At 41.2% G+C, this 16,096-nt stretch overlaps 2 protein-coding genes across 2 annotated transcripts; both read right to left on the minus strand.

Moving 5' to 3' along the window:
- Window positions 1–4,356: 4,356 nt before the first annotated feature.
- Window positions 4,357–8,648, minus strand: LOC139332235 (putative nuclease HARBI1). The gene is made up of 4 exons (XM_070963985.1): window positions 8,207–8,648; window positions 7,995–8,107; window positions 7,833–7,914; window positions 4,357–4,424 (listed from the first exon to the last, which is right to left on the minus strand). Exons 1-4 carry the CDS (start codon window positions 8,640–8,642, stop codon window positions 4,357–4,359), a joined length of 699 nt encoding a protein of 232 aa, XP_070820086.1. The 5' UTR covers window positions 8,643–8,648.
- Window positions 8,649–13,361: 4,713 nt separating this feature from the next.
- On the minus strand, window positions 13,362–15,763 carry rpl35 (ribosomal protein L35). Its single transcript, XM_070964029.1, has 4 exons — window positions 15,736–15,763; window positions 15,072–15,208; window positions 14,557–14,638; window positions 13,362–13,554 (listed from the first exon to the last, which is right to left on the minus strand). The coding sequence occupies exons 1-4, from the start codon at window positions 15,736–15,738 to the stop codon at window positions 13,405–13,407; spliced, it is 372 nt and encodes a 123-aa protein (XP_070820130.1). The 5' UTR covers window positions 15,739–15,763; the 3' UTR covers window positions 13,362–13,404.
- Between the last annotated feature and the right edge of the window lie 333 nt (window positions 15,764–16,096).

The raw sequence follows: 16,096 nt of genomic DNA on the forward strand, positions 1-16,096 counted from the left end.
TGAGTAACAGAATGAATCCATGCTTACTTGAGGAATCTGATCAAAAGGACTGATCAGAATCAGTTTATATTAAGGTCTCTCACAGACAGGCAAACCGTTTAGTACTGATAGATACTGCGTTCGTAATGGGGACTAAAGCTGCTGTTTATTCACACTGCCAACCACTTGAAATAAATTCTTGATCAATAAACACAACAGCTTCATCTGCCTGCAAATCTCCATAATCATATCCAGACAACATGCATGATATGTTTCTTCTGGCTTTGGGCAGGAACAGCTGTGCTTATTTGTGATGACTCAAACAATCCAATTTCATTGCCAATTGACATGAAAGTGTCTGTATATGGCATTCTTTATATGTTATTTGGATTGAGGGCAGTGTATGTTTTTTCTGCAGTTTGGGTAATTGCCTTTTGGGTTTGCACTGTATGATAAGCAGACACAGTTATTCAAGTGGACTGTAGTTGTGCTCAATCTATCACCCAGTCCCAGTTTGTAGTGTCTGGATTGTTGGCAAGCTGTAAATGACATCTGCAGCATGAATGTGACTGAATTCAGAGCTGCTTCCCTGACCATGACTTAGTCTTTGAAACACATTATCCTCTCAGAAACTCCCACAACCCCCAGCGACAATGAGAGGCAGGGTCATCACAGACAGCCTGACGCCAAGGTTGCAGAACTCCATCTGTATCTGCCTTCATCGATCTTTGATGATGAGGAGCAGGACGCTGAGACGAAGGAGATGAGGTATGAGTTCTTACTGGTGGTGTTTGGGGTGTGGAGGCCATTGCAAGTCATAGGAGAGCAGCCATCTGCACCATTTTTGTGAACTGTTATTTGGATAATATCTTTCACGTCACATCTGTGGTTTTCAACCTCCTTTCCAAAATCTGGAACAGAGTTCCAAGACAGGTCTCAGAAGTGATGTCAGTTGGAGGGTGGGGAGACAAAAAATATTTTCCCAATCAATTACAACAACTGCAGTGCATGTAAAGGCATGCCCACTGGGTCTAAATGGGATCTGTTATAGCCATGGAATCATTCCGTGCAACAAAGAAGACAAAGAGGATGAAGTTACAGGAGTCCTGTGAAACATCAATGTAGAGATTTATGGAGACACATGGATCTTATGGAGGAGGGTGAACTCAATAAACCTGAATGAGTTTACCACCTTGTTAAAGCTGCACTAATTCATATTGTTATATGGAAAATTGATCAAAAGATTGTAATGTGAAAGGTGTCACTTAGTGATGAACCCATATACTGTGAGCCTGTCAGCTCATCTCTGCAGTTCCCTTCAGCTCTACTGAGCTTATTATGGTCTCTAATTGTTTTGGTTTTCAGGACCACAGCTTTACTGTTTTGGTTCAGTTTAAGTGCTCTCAACCCAGCCTAACCTTGTTCAGAGCAGCAACAGACTACTGTTTTCAGTGAAAGGCTCTGATAAACCTACTGCTCACTATCTATTCAGCACCAAACAACAGACTGACAAAGTTAGTGACAACCTGGTGAACATGGTGGAACATGAAGCAGCTCAGGAGCCATACATTTTTCTCAGGAGTTAGTGGAGACAAAACCAGAGCTTAAAGGAGAGTCAATATTAAATGTACATTCATCAGGTGGAAACAAATATGACTCTAAATGAATGTTAATGTTGCTCTGTGTCTGCTTTATAAGGTGATAATATGCCAGTGTTTACAGCTTGTTGAATGCCTCATGTTACCTAAAAAATATTTTCAATTAACATAAATGTTTATGTTCATAGATATCTTGTAATATATAAGATAAGATAAGATAAGATAAGATAAGATAAGATAAGATAAGATAAGATAAGATAAGATAAGATAAGATATTGTTTGGATATAATAGCCAAATGTTAAACATAAATCACAGCAGTGCAAACAGTAGGTTTGTTAACACAGTGCTACATTAAACAGTGCTAGAGTTGAACAGTCTGACAGCTGTAGCGTTCCTTCTTACACATTGGATGCGGCAGTCTGTTGCTGAAGGAGCTGCTCAAGCCCCCACTGTCTCATGCAGGCGATGAGAGGGGTTCTCCATGATCAGTGTCAGCTTGGCTAACATCCTTCTCTCACCCACCTCCTCGATGGTGTCCAGAGGGCAGTCCAGGACAGAGCCAGCTCTCCTGACCAGTGTGTTCAGTTTTTTCTGTTTTTGAACAGTTTCCTCCATACGCCAAAGGACCTCCGTCTTCTTGGCAGATGGAGTCGACTTTGTGTACTCACTCACAATCTCGATGTCCAGACCCTGGATGATCAGTGGTGCAGTCTGTGGCACCTTCCTACAGAAGTCAATCATCATCTCTTTCATCTTGCTGGTGTTTATGTGCAGGTGGTTCAGTCCACACCATTTGACAAAGCTAGTGTTAACTTTACTGTATTCCCGTTCATTCAGCTGTGATAAACATCTGATGCCATCCAGGCCTGTAGCCTTCCTCGCCTTCATCTTCCTGAGCTCTTCTCTGCCCCTCCATTGTCGACGCTCCTCCAGCATCCTCCTGTAGCTGTCCTTGCCTCTCCTTATCTCCTTTTTGAGCTCCCTCTGTACCCTCCTCAGTTCATTTTGACACTGATATTTCTAAAATCTTCACTACAGCCATGGTTGTAGTAAAGTTTAGTTGTCATTAGCAACATTGCAATATCTGACAGTCAGAGTCAGTCCATCCTGTGCCACACACAGTGGGTTGGACACAATAGTTGTGTGTGATGCTGCGTGCTTGGGGCAGCAGTAGCTCTCTCCAGCATGGAGCAGTCGATACAGACTGTTGACTGAGAGGTGCCGGTTCACCTTCAGGGCACTGTTGAGGGGCCCTTGAGCAAGGTATCTAAGCTCCAACCACTTACGGTGGTCTGCTATGCGGCAGATCTAGTGGTGTGACATCTCTCCAATTCTGTGTGTGTGTGTGTGTGTGTGTGTGTGTGTGTGTGTGTGTGTGTGTGTGTGTGTGTAAACACACAAACAGAGTGAAAAAAAGAATTTTCCCTAAGGGACAAATAATAAAGGTATTATTATTATTGTTATTGTTATTGTTATTATTATTATGTTATGAGTTAACTTGCTGTTTGAAGTATGTTTTAAGGGATCTGCAGTCAAACCTGACAATACAAAACATCTTGTGTTTCCCAACCCTTCACACACCAGCCAAGACCAGCCCAACACAGGACCCGACACTCCACGGCACACCTTCTGATGACCTCACATCAGAGGACTTTGAACACAGCTGCAAAGTATAGAGGACAGCAGAGCGCGGAGCAGATAACAGATTGAGCCAATTTACCCCTTAAGAACCTCCATGTGGGCAGAGCAGAAAAGAGCAACACGAAGACAGGCCTCTGTCTGCAGCTGTCCACAGATGGAGGCCCCACAGACAGATTAAAAATATGGGCTCCATGATGAGATGCTGAAGAATCTACCCCAACAAACAAAGATCAACAAACAATAAAATAACGAGATCAAACCTGAGTGTATGGCTGGACAATGTATGGTCGATGTGCTTCTGAGGATGAAATTGAAGACTGTCTGTACTTCCCACGTCAGACATTGTAAAGCTTTATTTAAGCTTGACGCAGTGTCCCTGGTACGAGTGTGCGTGTGAAAAAGTGGTGTCATCGCGTCTCTTGCATTGAGTGAGAAGTTGCCGCAGTGCTTGATCATGCATCTCTCAGTTTTTGAGACTGGGCATCCACTACGTGCACAGGGCTTTTCATTTCAAGATAGATGAGTTCAAAGGTCTTTTTTATTCATCTACTTTTTCTCTCACTTGAATAGAAAAGTTCAAACAGGGATCTGTAGAACATGACATCATGTAATCACAATACAACTGAGCACATCAATGCCACAAATACAGATAAAAGCAAATAACAATATAATATAAGTAAAGTAACAAATTAGTAAGTCAGCATGCTAACCAGCTAGCTCTGGCCCTTCCTGTCTCATAATAGCACTTTGTACCTCAACAGGCAACAGTACAGCCCACTGCATTTTCAGCTGGGAGATGTATGCGAGCTTGCTATGATTCACAGTGCTGTAGCTTTTTTAGTCCAGTAAACAAACAAAATCAACTCACACAATATACTCTTACACCTCTCTTCTTTATTAAACAGAATAATACAACAGTATACCTCCTGAATTCAAGTTGAGCTTAGTTGCCAGGATGACTCCTCATAAAACACTCACACTCAACAGAAACAACCACAAACAATAAAACTCACAAAAAAAACCATCTTGTCTTTCCAGCATTTCAACAATGAGCAACTCTGATTTGGTTCTCCAGGTAAACTGTGGAAATATTTTGGATAGAGTCCCAGTCGGAGGTAAATTACCTTGTGTCATTCTTCAGTCTCTGAGGCTGTGTTCAGTGCACTGCCTGTTCACTGGGGGGCTGCTGAGGCCAGATCCAGTGCCTGCGGAACCAACAAAACTCAGATGGTGCAGACGCTAGTCAGCTAATGGAACCATTAGCTGCATGGCTAACTGAGTGGCAGCTAGGAGCTACTGCCAAAGATAATTACAGCCATGATTATAGTGAGCAGCAGTTAAAAGTTACTCTGGTGATATGCTGCCCCCTATCTGTGTGTGTGTGTGTGTGTGTGTGTGTGTGTGTGTGTGTGTGTGTGTGTGTGTGTGTGTGTGTGTGTGTGTGTGTGTGTGTGTGTGTGTACACATATAACACAAAAGAGCAACTGAAAAGAATATAAAGTAAAAATATTTCGCCACAAATTAGCTGTAAATATAATTTGACATACAGAGACTATGAACAGAGAGGAAAAAGTTATGCAAATAACAAAATATTGTTAATTCAACAAATTTGACTGCAGAGATTTGTTTATTTGAAAAGGACAAGGCAGAATGTCAAGTATTGAAGCATGTATCAGAGCTATACCACTGCGGGGTTTCGCAGCCTGTTACAATGTGTTGATGTTGATGTTGATGTTGATGTTGATGTCAGGGCCTGCAGCAGGCTTGTCAGATGTGGTGGCATCCATCACCTTCTGTACATTTCTTTGTTGTGATTTTATTTTTGATCGTCACAGACACTTTTTTTTCAAAAGATGAAAATGTATAATATGCTTCACCATCAAGTTTGCTTTAATAAATCCACTTTGTTTGCTTCCATGCACACATTTGTTTTTAACTGACATGAAAAAACACTTTTAGTCCCTATTAGAAAAATTTGTGTAGAATCACATACAATTTAAGTGTTTGAGTCATTTTTTAACCACACAAGGTAGAAAACTTTGTATCCATAAAAAACATTTGCAGGACTCATGACCTCAGTATTTTTTAAATCCCAGTACTGGATATTCATTCTTGACATTTGGGACCAGTAAAGAAACCATTCATGAAAACCTAGAAAACATTATAAAAAATTATAATGTTTTCTAGGTTTTCATGAGTGGTTTTGTTTTGTTTTGTTTTGTTTTGTTTTGTTTTGTTTTGTTTTGTTTTGTTTTGTTTTGTTTTGTTTTGTTGGGATGGGATGGGAATTTCTTTACTAAATTCAGGTATATTTCTTGTGTTCAGAATGAGTCACTTTCTTTGCTAAAATACAATATACAATATAAGAAAAAATATCTATAGTATCAGTCATTAGTATTTGTGGAAAGTAGGTCTGTTTCCTTTTCATAAAACCAAGGGCCCGTTTCACAAAGGAGGTTCAACAAACTCCGAGTCTAATCCTGAACCTCGAGTTGATCTAGCCTGAGATAGGAAACTCCAAGTTTCCAGAACAGGTGATTTGGGTTAGTTCAATCAACTCAGAGTAAGTCAACTCAGAGTTGCGCGCGTGCACCACGACTACAAAAAGCCAACATCAATGGAGCCCCGATTCAACGAGTCACCATGGCAACGGGGAAGAGGAGGGCTGCGTTTTTTACCGCTCTGGAGCTAGAAATCTTAATGCGCTCATACAGCGAGTTTCAACACGTTTTTAGAAAAAAGTGCAACACCGCTGCAAAAGAGAGAGAGACGGCGTGGGAAAACATTGCTGCTCGGGTCAATGCGTAAGTTTAAATGTAGTCCTTTGCAACTGCAATAATATTACAGGGGAAAACTGCTTGAATGGTAGCTCATTAATTCATTTCATGGAGGTGCAATCCCGCGGGGGAGAAGCGCACTTTGCAGCAGCTTAAGATGAAATATAAAAACATCGTTCAAACAGATAAGACCCCGGCATAATTAAATAGGGGTACCTCATTTTGATCATGTTTTACATTGTAAAGTAAATATTAAGTGGCTGTTGTTTTATCCCCAACATAATGCTGTTTTCACACACATGAATGTCTTCTCATCTATATCATATTCTGTTAAATAATTAAGCCTATTTAAACTAACACAGACTTCTGCTCAGCCAACAGAAAGAAGGCAGATGCCCGCAAAACGGGTGGCGGCCCAGCACCGCCACCTCTAACGGAGGCAGAGGAGCTGGCCCTAAGCCACAATTTAGGAAGGCCAGTGGCTGAGGGAATTCCTGGAGGGAGCTCATCTTCAGAGCTCGCCCCCCAGAACACAAGTGCCTTCATAAAATGTAATATGCCTAGGCCTATATATCTCTTTTAAGCCTATTCATAAAAATATTTATTTCCCTTTTTCTTTTTTTTTTTCTTTTTTTGTCCCAACAGATTCTGATGGTGCTATCTGCCTGGTGGAGCCCTCTCATGCCACAACAGACCTTGTGACTGTAAGTAGGCAATTCCCCCAAAGATTTTGCCAAATGGTCGTTTAAGTATACTGAAACATATCACTCATCTAGGATGAAGAGCATAAAGAAACTGTGTCTGCTGCCTTTACAGAGGGGGATCCAGAAAGGCCTATAGAGGTAACATCTTGATATGTTCTCTTCCCATTTACATTTCTTAACATTCTAGTGGAATATAGAGTGTGACATTTATCCTACACTGAAGTATTAACACATTCTCATCCTCTTTAACAGGGCATGGCTGGGCAGCAGCAGCAGAGTCCCTCAACTTCCACAGCACAGATTGACACAGTAAGATGGATGTTCAGTAAACACCAGAGGTTCATTCTGTGGAATTCATGTGCAACTGTATAATTTAATGTCCTCCTTATGTATTCCCAGTTACCAGTAAAACAGATTTATAAAATTCACCTGCTGAAAAAAATCCAAAAAACCAACAAAGAAATGCAATACTTGGAGCGCCAGATTAGGAGGGCAGATTTAGAAACTGAAATACTGGAGCACAAATTAGAGGTGAGTGCATGGTCACAGGTGAATTATGTTAACTATTGGAACATTAACTAATCTAGCTCTTTTATTTGTAGGAAGTAAAGAAGACCAAATGAAGTGTGTATTGTGTCTTTATTTGACTGTTGTGGTGGTGGTGGTGGTGACTCAATCTCTGAAGTGACTATGGCATATGGTGTCTCTGACTGCTCTGCTGTCCTGAATAGCTGGCAGGTGGATGGGGTCTTCATCAGGGTCTTCAGTTTGTAGGGCAGGGTGTCGCTCTCCTCTAATAGTGGCAATATTATGAAGAACAACACATGCCACAGTAATATCACAGGCCCTCTCAGGGGTCACCCTGAGGTGACGTAGGCACTGGAAACGGGCTTTCAGCAGGCCTATGGTCATCTCCACCCGGGCTCTTGTCCTGCAGTGAGCCCGGTTGAAGTTCTGTTGGGGGCCTGGTTCAGGGTCAGGGTAAGGAGTCAGCAGCCTGGGTTGGCATGGGTAACCTCTGTCACCCAGCAGAAGGCCATCAAACTCTCCTGTAATGTGTAGGGGACACATCAGAGTATATTAAAGGAGGGAGACAGGTGAATTATATTGTGCAAATCTTTAGGCTGCTTACCACATTGGATCCTTGAGTCATGAACAGACCCAGGCCACTTGGACTCCACATTGGAAATTAAGTATGCAGCATCACATACGATCTTGACAGTGCAGAGAATGACAGATGTTGAATTATGATGCAGTATTTAACATTTTGAAACAGTAGTCAATCTACATGTACCTGCACATTTATGCTGTGAATGGACTTCCTATTCACATAATCTGCTTCATTATGCGAGGGAGCCGTGATGGGGATGTGTGTGCCATCTATGCAGCCAATCACACTGGGGAATCCTAAAAGAAATTAAAATTACTAATCCCAGTCTGAGGTTGCAGCACAATGTCATTAATGGGATATAATTTAAAATTCATTTGGATCTCTACATCATTCACCTGCAATCCTATGGAACTCCTCCTTGATGACTTGAGGTTTATGTCCAGGGAAAACCACAAAGATGGGTAATAGCCGTTTCAAGGCGAGGCAAACTTTTCTGACCGCCCTGCATACAGTTGCCTTGCTTAAGTGCTCTGCATCTCCGATGTTATACAAAAAACTCCCATTTGCAAAGAAACGCAGCGCAACACACAATATCTGCTGGGATGTGAGAGCATGACTACGGCTGGTAATGTTGCAAATGTAAGGACGGATTAGGTTGTGTATGTAGATGATGGACTGTGACGTGAAACGGTACCGTTCAAAAAGATAACTGTCTGGAAATGCCAGAACATCTATGCGTGGTCTGATAACCATCTCCCGACGAATATTTAATTCCCTGCGCAGTAATGCTGCACCTTCATCCACGGGATCGTTGTCAAAAGGACATGCCATAGTGGAAAAGTGGACTTCTCATATAGGCCGACTGGCAGAACTATGTTATACCAAAACTCGCCTGCTGCCTGAATGAATGAGGAAATCAAAAAACGTGTGTGGCTGACAGAGGGCGGAGACAGAGAGAAACTCGAGGTTCATTGAGAAAAACCTGGTCCCGACCAGGTTAGGTTCATAGAGTCTGTTACCATGGTAAATGACCGAGAGTTTAAGTTACCTCTCTCTGTGAAACAGGCTAGAGTTACCCCTCTTTCCCTGGTTTGAGTTACCTCCCTTTGTGAAACGGAAAACTCAGAGTTTCCTTCATTTCAGGCTTAACAAACTCAGAGTTTTCACAAAACCAGCTTTGTGAAACGCGCCCCTGGTCTAATTGAATGGTGGTTTTGTAGGACTGTTACATTTTTGGTGATAATTTTATCTTTCAAAGGCCTTTTTGGCATAATGAGTAATAAATACCTTCAACATTTATTAAATATATGGACACAAAACAGAATATTTTTTATGCCAAACAAACCAAAAGATGTTTTTCATTTACTGATTAAGTTCATACAATGCTGTGTAAAAGTTTACAGAGTACAAGCCTGTCACTTTCAGAAAACTGTGAAACAAACCATGCTTACTCTTTGCCCTCCATGGGACATGACACCTGGAGGTCAAAAAACTTGACACAAGACTTCTTGCAGTGTTCCAGAGGTGTGCAGCTGCTTATTGTTCACAGTGTGTCATGTCTGTATAGTGTCTTCTTGCTGGCCTTCTCTCAGCACAGAGGTAGCAGATCATACACCACACACTGTGATCTGGAGAGATCTGGACTCCACTGCTGCTCCGAAAAGGCCTCAGAGCACAGGAGCCTGTGGGCGTAGTGGAAGGGAGATGAGAGTCACACAGAGATGAAACTTTGTTAAGCTCGCTGTGTCATTCTTAGAGGTCCATTCCACAAAAACAAATGAAAAAGTAGGAAAGCAAAAACAAATTCATTTTAATTTGACTTGAATTTCAGAAACAATCGCCTCTGAGTTCAGCACTTTGCGAGTTTTCTTTGTGTGAAGCACTTTGTGACATTGTGTTCTTTAAATGTGCTGTATAAATTAACTTCTTACATTTTTAGCCCCACTGCTGCTAAGAGTCTAAAAATAGTAAAGCCTTCAGTGTAGCCTATGATAATCCAACACTAAGGTGTTGTGTAATAAACATTATAGACTGTAGGTGCCCAGAACACAGAATTAGTATCATACAAGCATTACCAAGGATGAAGTATGCAGCAGCACTGACGGAGAGGATGATGAGGAAGATGGTGCCTAGACCCAGATCTCCCATGGCACAGGCATTTGGACAAGCACAGGGGCTTTCCACCCAGATCTGCAAGGACTCCTCCATGCTGAGGCTCAGGTCCCGGATGGAAGAGGTGGACTGATTTGGATTACAGTGGTAATGCACTACTGTCAGTGGCTGCTCATCATGAGCTGGGACAGGACAAGAAGAAGACTGGTGATCAAGTCATCACACTACAATCACAAAATGATCTGTGACATGAATTAGATGGAACGTGTGTGTTGTAGCTCACAAAAGTATGAGACAGACAGCATCTTCAGGGTGTTGTTGTAGTGGAATTCATTCCCTTCATGTCTCCCATAGCTGATATAGTGGCTAATGTATCTGTTGAGCCTGTGATACCTGTTCACATGGCAAAATATCACATGACAAGAACAGAGCATTCTTCGAATTTTTCAAGTCATCTGCTGGATGAGTAAAGCAGACAGATGGGAACATTTTTCTAAATCTTTACTAATGAATCAAGTTAAATATGTGTTGATGAAAGGATGTTTACGAAAAGCCCAAAGCTGAATTCAATCCAACAGTTGCTTTTCTTAAAAACACGTCAGTATCAGGGGCTGATGTTTTGCTATTTTAAAACAAAGGAGGTGCAAAATGTGCACTGCAATCAGCGACGGTGAGCTTGCTTTCTTCACCATGGAGAGCATTAAATCTTTCAAATCTGACAAAAGCACAAAAGTCTCCATAGTTTCAGCTTGTGTTTGGACGCCACTTGGTGGCCACCACCTCCTCAACAGCTGTTCAGTTTTAAAGAAGCAGAAAATAAAGATATCTCTTTTAAATTTAACAAAAGACTTGCACATATGACAGACACATTTAATAAACTGCTCAGTAAGTCTTCATCCACCTTGCTTACGTTATTTCTGTTCCATATGGAAGACTGTACATGTTTGGGGGTATTTGTACAGTGTGGTACTGTTAATGGAGTAAATGATCTAAATCCTGTCACTACCTTCCATAACCAGAGGTGTTGATACAAGTCACATGAATCTGATAAATTAAAACTCAACCTTTCAACAAATTCCAAAACTAATTGTCATTCAACATTAACAGGAATAACCCAGATCTTCACTTGGCTTTGAGGTGAAAATTGCAAAAATAGGTACTTGGAATTACTATGAGGTGGAAAAGAAGTGCAAGCTTTCTGCCTTTGCCTTCACTTACATTTAAGCCTCGTGCCTAAAAATGCAGATGCCCTTCCAAACCTGAAGAGGAAGAATCTTCACTGCAACAGCATATTCACTGAGCGGATGAACTCGTCACATATCCAATCAGAAAGGAGACTTTACAGTCCATGATCTCCAGCCACTCAGTGCTCCGAATCATCACGTTCAGAGTTAAAAGCAGGACTTGAATCATGCTTCCAAAATTCATTCCTTCTGAATACAGTCAACACATTGTGATCGGTGAAAAATAATAGCTAGATATACATCTAAAAAGCTACTTTGGACTTATTTAGCAGTCAAAAGAAAAGGCTGGTGATATTCTGTTTTCCTTGTGGTCAACAAATCCAATGAATAGACTAGTCCTACTAACGGGTGTTCATCTAAAGCCTGCTTTATCTTCTTCCTCTGTACCTTAGAGCTCCATTGTTGTCCAGAAACACATCAATAAGCCTTACTGCTGCACCGTGTGAAATGTTCCTTCATTACCACAACACACCATCCCACTGCTCCAAACACTTCAAACCTTCATTTCTTATGTCATAGCAATAGCGAGAAGTGGAATGGTTAAACTCACAACACCTTCAGTTACAGCAAGAGCGACATGAAGAGGTGAAGGTGGAGGAGGTGTGGCTGTGTGCAGCTATATCCCAAAATTCTGAAAACAAAATCTTGCTTCACTGTAAACACTGAGCAAGTCTGTCTCATGAATCTCAGCACTGAGTCTTGTCTACTCTACCTGACAATGAGGCATGCAGCGACGTTGGTGCAGACCGCTCCTGTCAGGTCCTCTGGCTGTGAGAAGGGCTGGCAGGGGCTGAAGGACAGGAGGATCTCTGCACTCACTGGCACGTTCTCTGCTGACACAGGCTTCAAACGGCCCAGGAAGCCATCTACATCTCCCATAGCTTTCAGGTTTATCACACCGCTCCCATCCTTCATGATGCATTTGCAGTTGTTAACTTTGAAGCAGCCTGACTTCTCGGAGTTGGGATGAGGGGATTCAGATGACGAAAACAAGCTAAAACAAACTGAGAGCACGAGAAAGACAGTTTGAAAGCTCATGGTGACAATGCACTGCAGTGCAGAGGACAGTGTCAAGTTGTGTGTTGTTAGGCAACTAAAGAGCAGCTAACAGCGTGGTGATGGTTGGAAAGTAATTAGAATAAAGGTGATTGCCATTCCAGGCATTCCTACAGCCCACCGTGCTCAGATCAGTGTCTTTCCAAATGCAGCAAAGCACAGGCAGGAAAGACTGTGGTGTCCTGTGTTAGAGAGTAAGGTCTGTAGATTACCCAGAGTACTCAGGATACTGGAAAAACTCAATGTTCTTGAGTTTTGCAGGTAGCACAACAAACACAATCCCATTGACCCACATTGCAATGGGACAGAGGCAGATATCTAATACCTGGACCAACAAACCCAGAACTACCTGCATAACTTTGTATCAGTGGAGCGAAGTGGAAAAAAATGATGTTGCTGAACTAACACTTTAACTTCATTCTCTATTGTTGTATTTTTTACTTATTTTCTTAATTTTATATTATTTACTTACTGTCATATTTTTAACTTTTTAATTGCTTCTTCTTGATAGATGTGTCACGCACCAACCTCACCACCAAATTCCTCGTACTTGGCAATAAAGCTTTTTCTGATTTCTGATTCTGATTTCTGTTCACTCCTCTAACCTTATGTAACCTAAATATTTGACTTCAACAGTGTGATATATATATATATATATATATATATATTTTTTTTTTTTCTTAAGTGGATAACACACTCCTTGTGTTATCCACTTTAAAAAAAGACAATAAAACATGTAAGGATCTATTATACCACAGCCGCACAGGAAGTGGGAAAGAACATCAATGTTGTTCATTATTGGCTTTGATGTCACTTTTGGATTTAATGTAGAAGTTTTCTGCCCTCCTGTGGTGGGCTGCTTAAACAGCCTCCATAAATTTGAATTAACTGGTGACAACAGAAGCTTAAAAATCAGCAAAGTAAGCTTCATTGTAACACTGAAGAGACAAAATAATGAAAGTGGACCCACATTTATATACCCTGAGCTACGAGTGATTTACAAACCACTGAAATTGAGTTTTTTGATGAGAACAGCATTCATTGATCTTATTTGCTTCAATGGAAATAAATTGACTGGTTCAAGTGTGACTGAAGTGCAAGCGTGATGATATTTGTGGAGAAAATACTGCACAAATGATTCTGGTCTTTCAGAGGTTTTATTTTGTCTATAGAAAAAGCCTCTAAGCTTTGACTGCAAATTTGCGGATGGAGTAGAGGAGGTCTTTCCTCTGCTGTTTCTTGGTCCGCAGACTTTCTTCGTGCTTGTTAAGCCGGCGGCGCAGAGCTCTGGTCTTCTTAGGTCTCAGATCCAAGGGCTTGTACTTCTTACCCTGTAAGAAATTAAAACTAACTCTTAGTCCAGCTGAAACAACTTTTATCAAAATGCTAACTGACAAAAGGGAAGGACAAGAAGAGGCTCATCTGCAGCTGTTGTCAAGACCTAGAAGGTTTGACACTTGGCTGAAGTATACTATGCTTTTCAAAAAGAACCATTAAGTTGAATATTCTCATGCATTTTGTTGACCCAAAGAAGCACAATGTCAGGTTTTAATGCATTTCACTAATGTTATTTAAATAATCTGCAGTCACTAATGCTGAGGGAAAGAAAGACAAAGGAAAAAAAACAAAAAAATAAAACACTTGTGTTCAGTGGACAGCTCAGGGCCACAAGACTTGTAATGCATCAGAAAAGGAGAACATTACTGTAATGTTCACTACGTTCACACAAACTGAAATCTTGTAATTATAATGCAAGACATTCTTCTGGAGATTCATTGTCATCCTTTCACTCTGTTTTGTTTCTTTTCCAAACACCACAAACAGTAGCACATACTGGTTACATTTCCCCTTGTGGCTATTTCCTGGATGGTGTCATCTTGGGAAATATATGCATCATCTCCATCTTAATCTGATCATGTGCCAAGAGAATATTTTTAAACTGTGGAAAAAAAATGTAAATTATGACAAAAACAAAAGAGAAGCAACATGACAGCTGTGCTTTATGTTGCAGGGAAAAGTATACCATTATCTGTAATTAACTGGGCCTTTGTCTACATTGGGGCAATAGAAATGTTACTGAAATTGTTTAGTATGCAACGCCAGTGAACAGCCAAATGAAAATGTCTTAATTAGAATTACTGCAGTCCCTGTAAACAGCCACTATGAGGCTCACTCAGGCAATCTCAAGTCTCAGTCTTTTGGTAAGCAGTTGTGAATGCATCAGCAAAGCATCAGCTCAACAAATATCATCTTCGACGAGAGAACCTAAGAGGAAAAGCTTAGTCTAAGAAGACACGTCTGTGTTCTCAGTGAAGAGATCTTCCGGCTCTCACCTTGTAGAACTTCCTCAGGTTCTCCTTCTGTGTCTGGTTGATTACAGTCAGGACTCTGGCGATGGATTTACGGACAACACGGCTGTGAAGGACAAACAGCAAAATCAGATCCAGTTTTTTGCACCACAGAATACATTATGTTAAATCTCCACTGAAACAGAACACAACTGAGTGTTTAGTATGCACATGTTCAATTCCCTATTAACTCAAAAGGACTATTAAATACTGTCATTAGTACCCTTTTCTTATTCAGTGACAAGAGTGTGGAGTTTGAAGAGTCCAAAATCTATTATTTACAATGGTCTGGAGAACCTGAGACCCATTTAAACATAATAACTTTGTTAGGAGACAGCAAATGAATTATGGCCCCCTAGCCTCCTGGCTCCCACAGTACTGATGAACTGCACTGTGATGCTCTGTACAAACACACACACACACACACAAAAACCCCAGCACCTGTACGTGCTACGACCATGTCAAAAAGTAACTGTTAATCATTTTCATGCTGTACGTACATCTTAGAGAGTTTGGAAGCAGCTCCGCCGGTAACCTTGGCCACACGGAGCTGGGACAGTTCATTTTTCAGGTCGTCCAGCTGCTTAAGCAGCTCCTCTTTCTTCTTACCCCGCAGATCTCTTGCCTTGATCTTGGCCTGGACCATGACAAAAGAAAAGCATTGGTAAGTGACAGCGCCGCATCAAACACGCAGTCTCAGGCGGGAGCCTGGGTATCCTCAAATCGGGAGAACTCTTCTTCCGACACGAGTCAGCCAAGCTAACGCAGCTTGTTGAGGTTGGCAGGCCGAAAACAATATCACTTTATAAAATCATTTATCCGTTTGACGCAATACAGCTAACGTTAATTCCAGCTATCCCCAACCAATATTTGCGAGAAAACATTGGTTGTACATCATCTATCACGACTATGCAGTAATTCATTTTAGCTAGCAGGCTGCCATATTTTCATTAGCTTAAGGCTAGCAACTCAGTTCAACAGCGTCAGTCGGTAACAGCGCTCCATAATGTAACATTTTATTCTATTCCGGTAGCAGCCTGCTTGTAAACACATGCATTAACGACTACACAAGAAGCTTATGTGTACACATAATACACATTTGATGGGGTTTAGTTGAGATAAACCTAGAAAATAACAATTGATAGACGAGAATCGGCTACTCACCATGTTCCCTCTCGCTGCCCTGTTGGAAAGGCCGGACACACCGCGTGCTCAGGAAAAAGTAGCTTCCGGAGAATTTCTTCTTCGTCGGTTTGGGCTTCAGTTTGACGACATGCAAACAGCGCCACTGATGAACCGTGTTAGAAAAGCGGGTCAACATCTTATAATTCCTTCATAATCCCTGAGAAAATGAAGACGTTTCTAATGGTAATTCAAAAGAAAATACGATATACATTACAATGATCGAAATATATGTATATGTAGTATATCTCTATAGTATATGCAATTAAATGTTTTCACCTAAACTGAAAACACGGTATTCTACATATCTGCAACACAAAGTTGAAATACTCTGATACCATAT

This window comes from Chaetodon trifascialis, chromosome 6, assembly GCF_039877785.1.
Source record: "Chaetodon trifascialis isolate fChaTrf1 chromosome 6, fChaTrf1.hap1, whole genome shotgun sequence".
Classification (NCBI taxonomy): Eukaryota; Metazoa; Chordata; class Actinopteri; order Chaetodontiformes; family Chaetodontidae; genus Chaetodon; species Chaetodon trifascialis.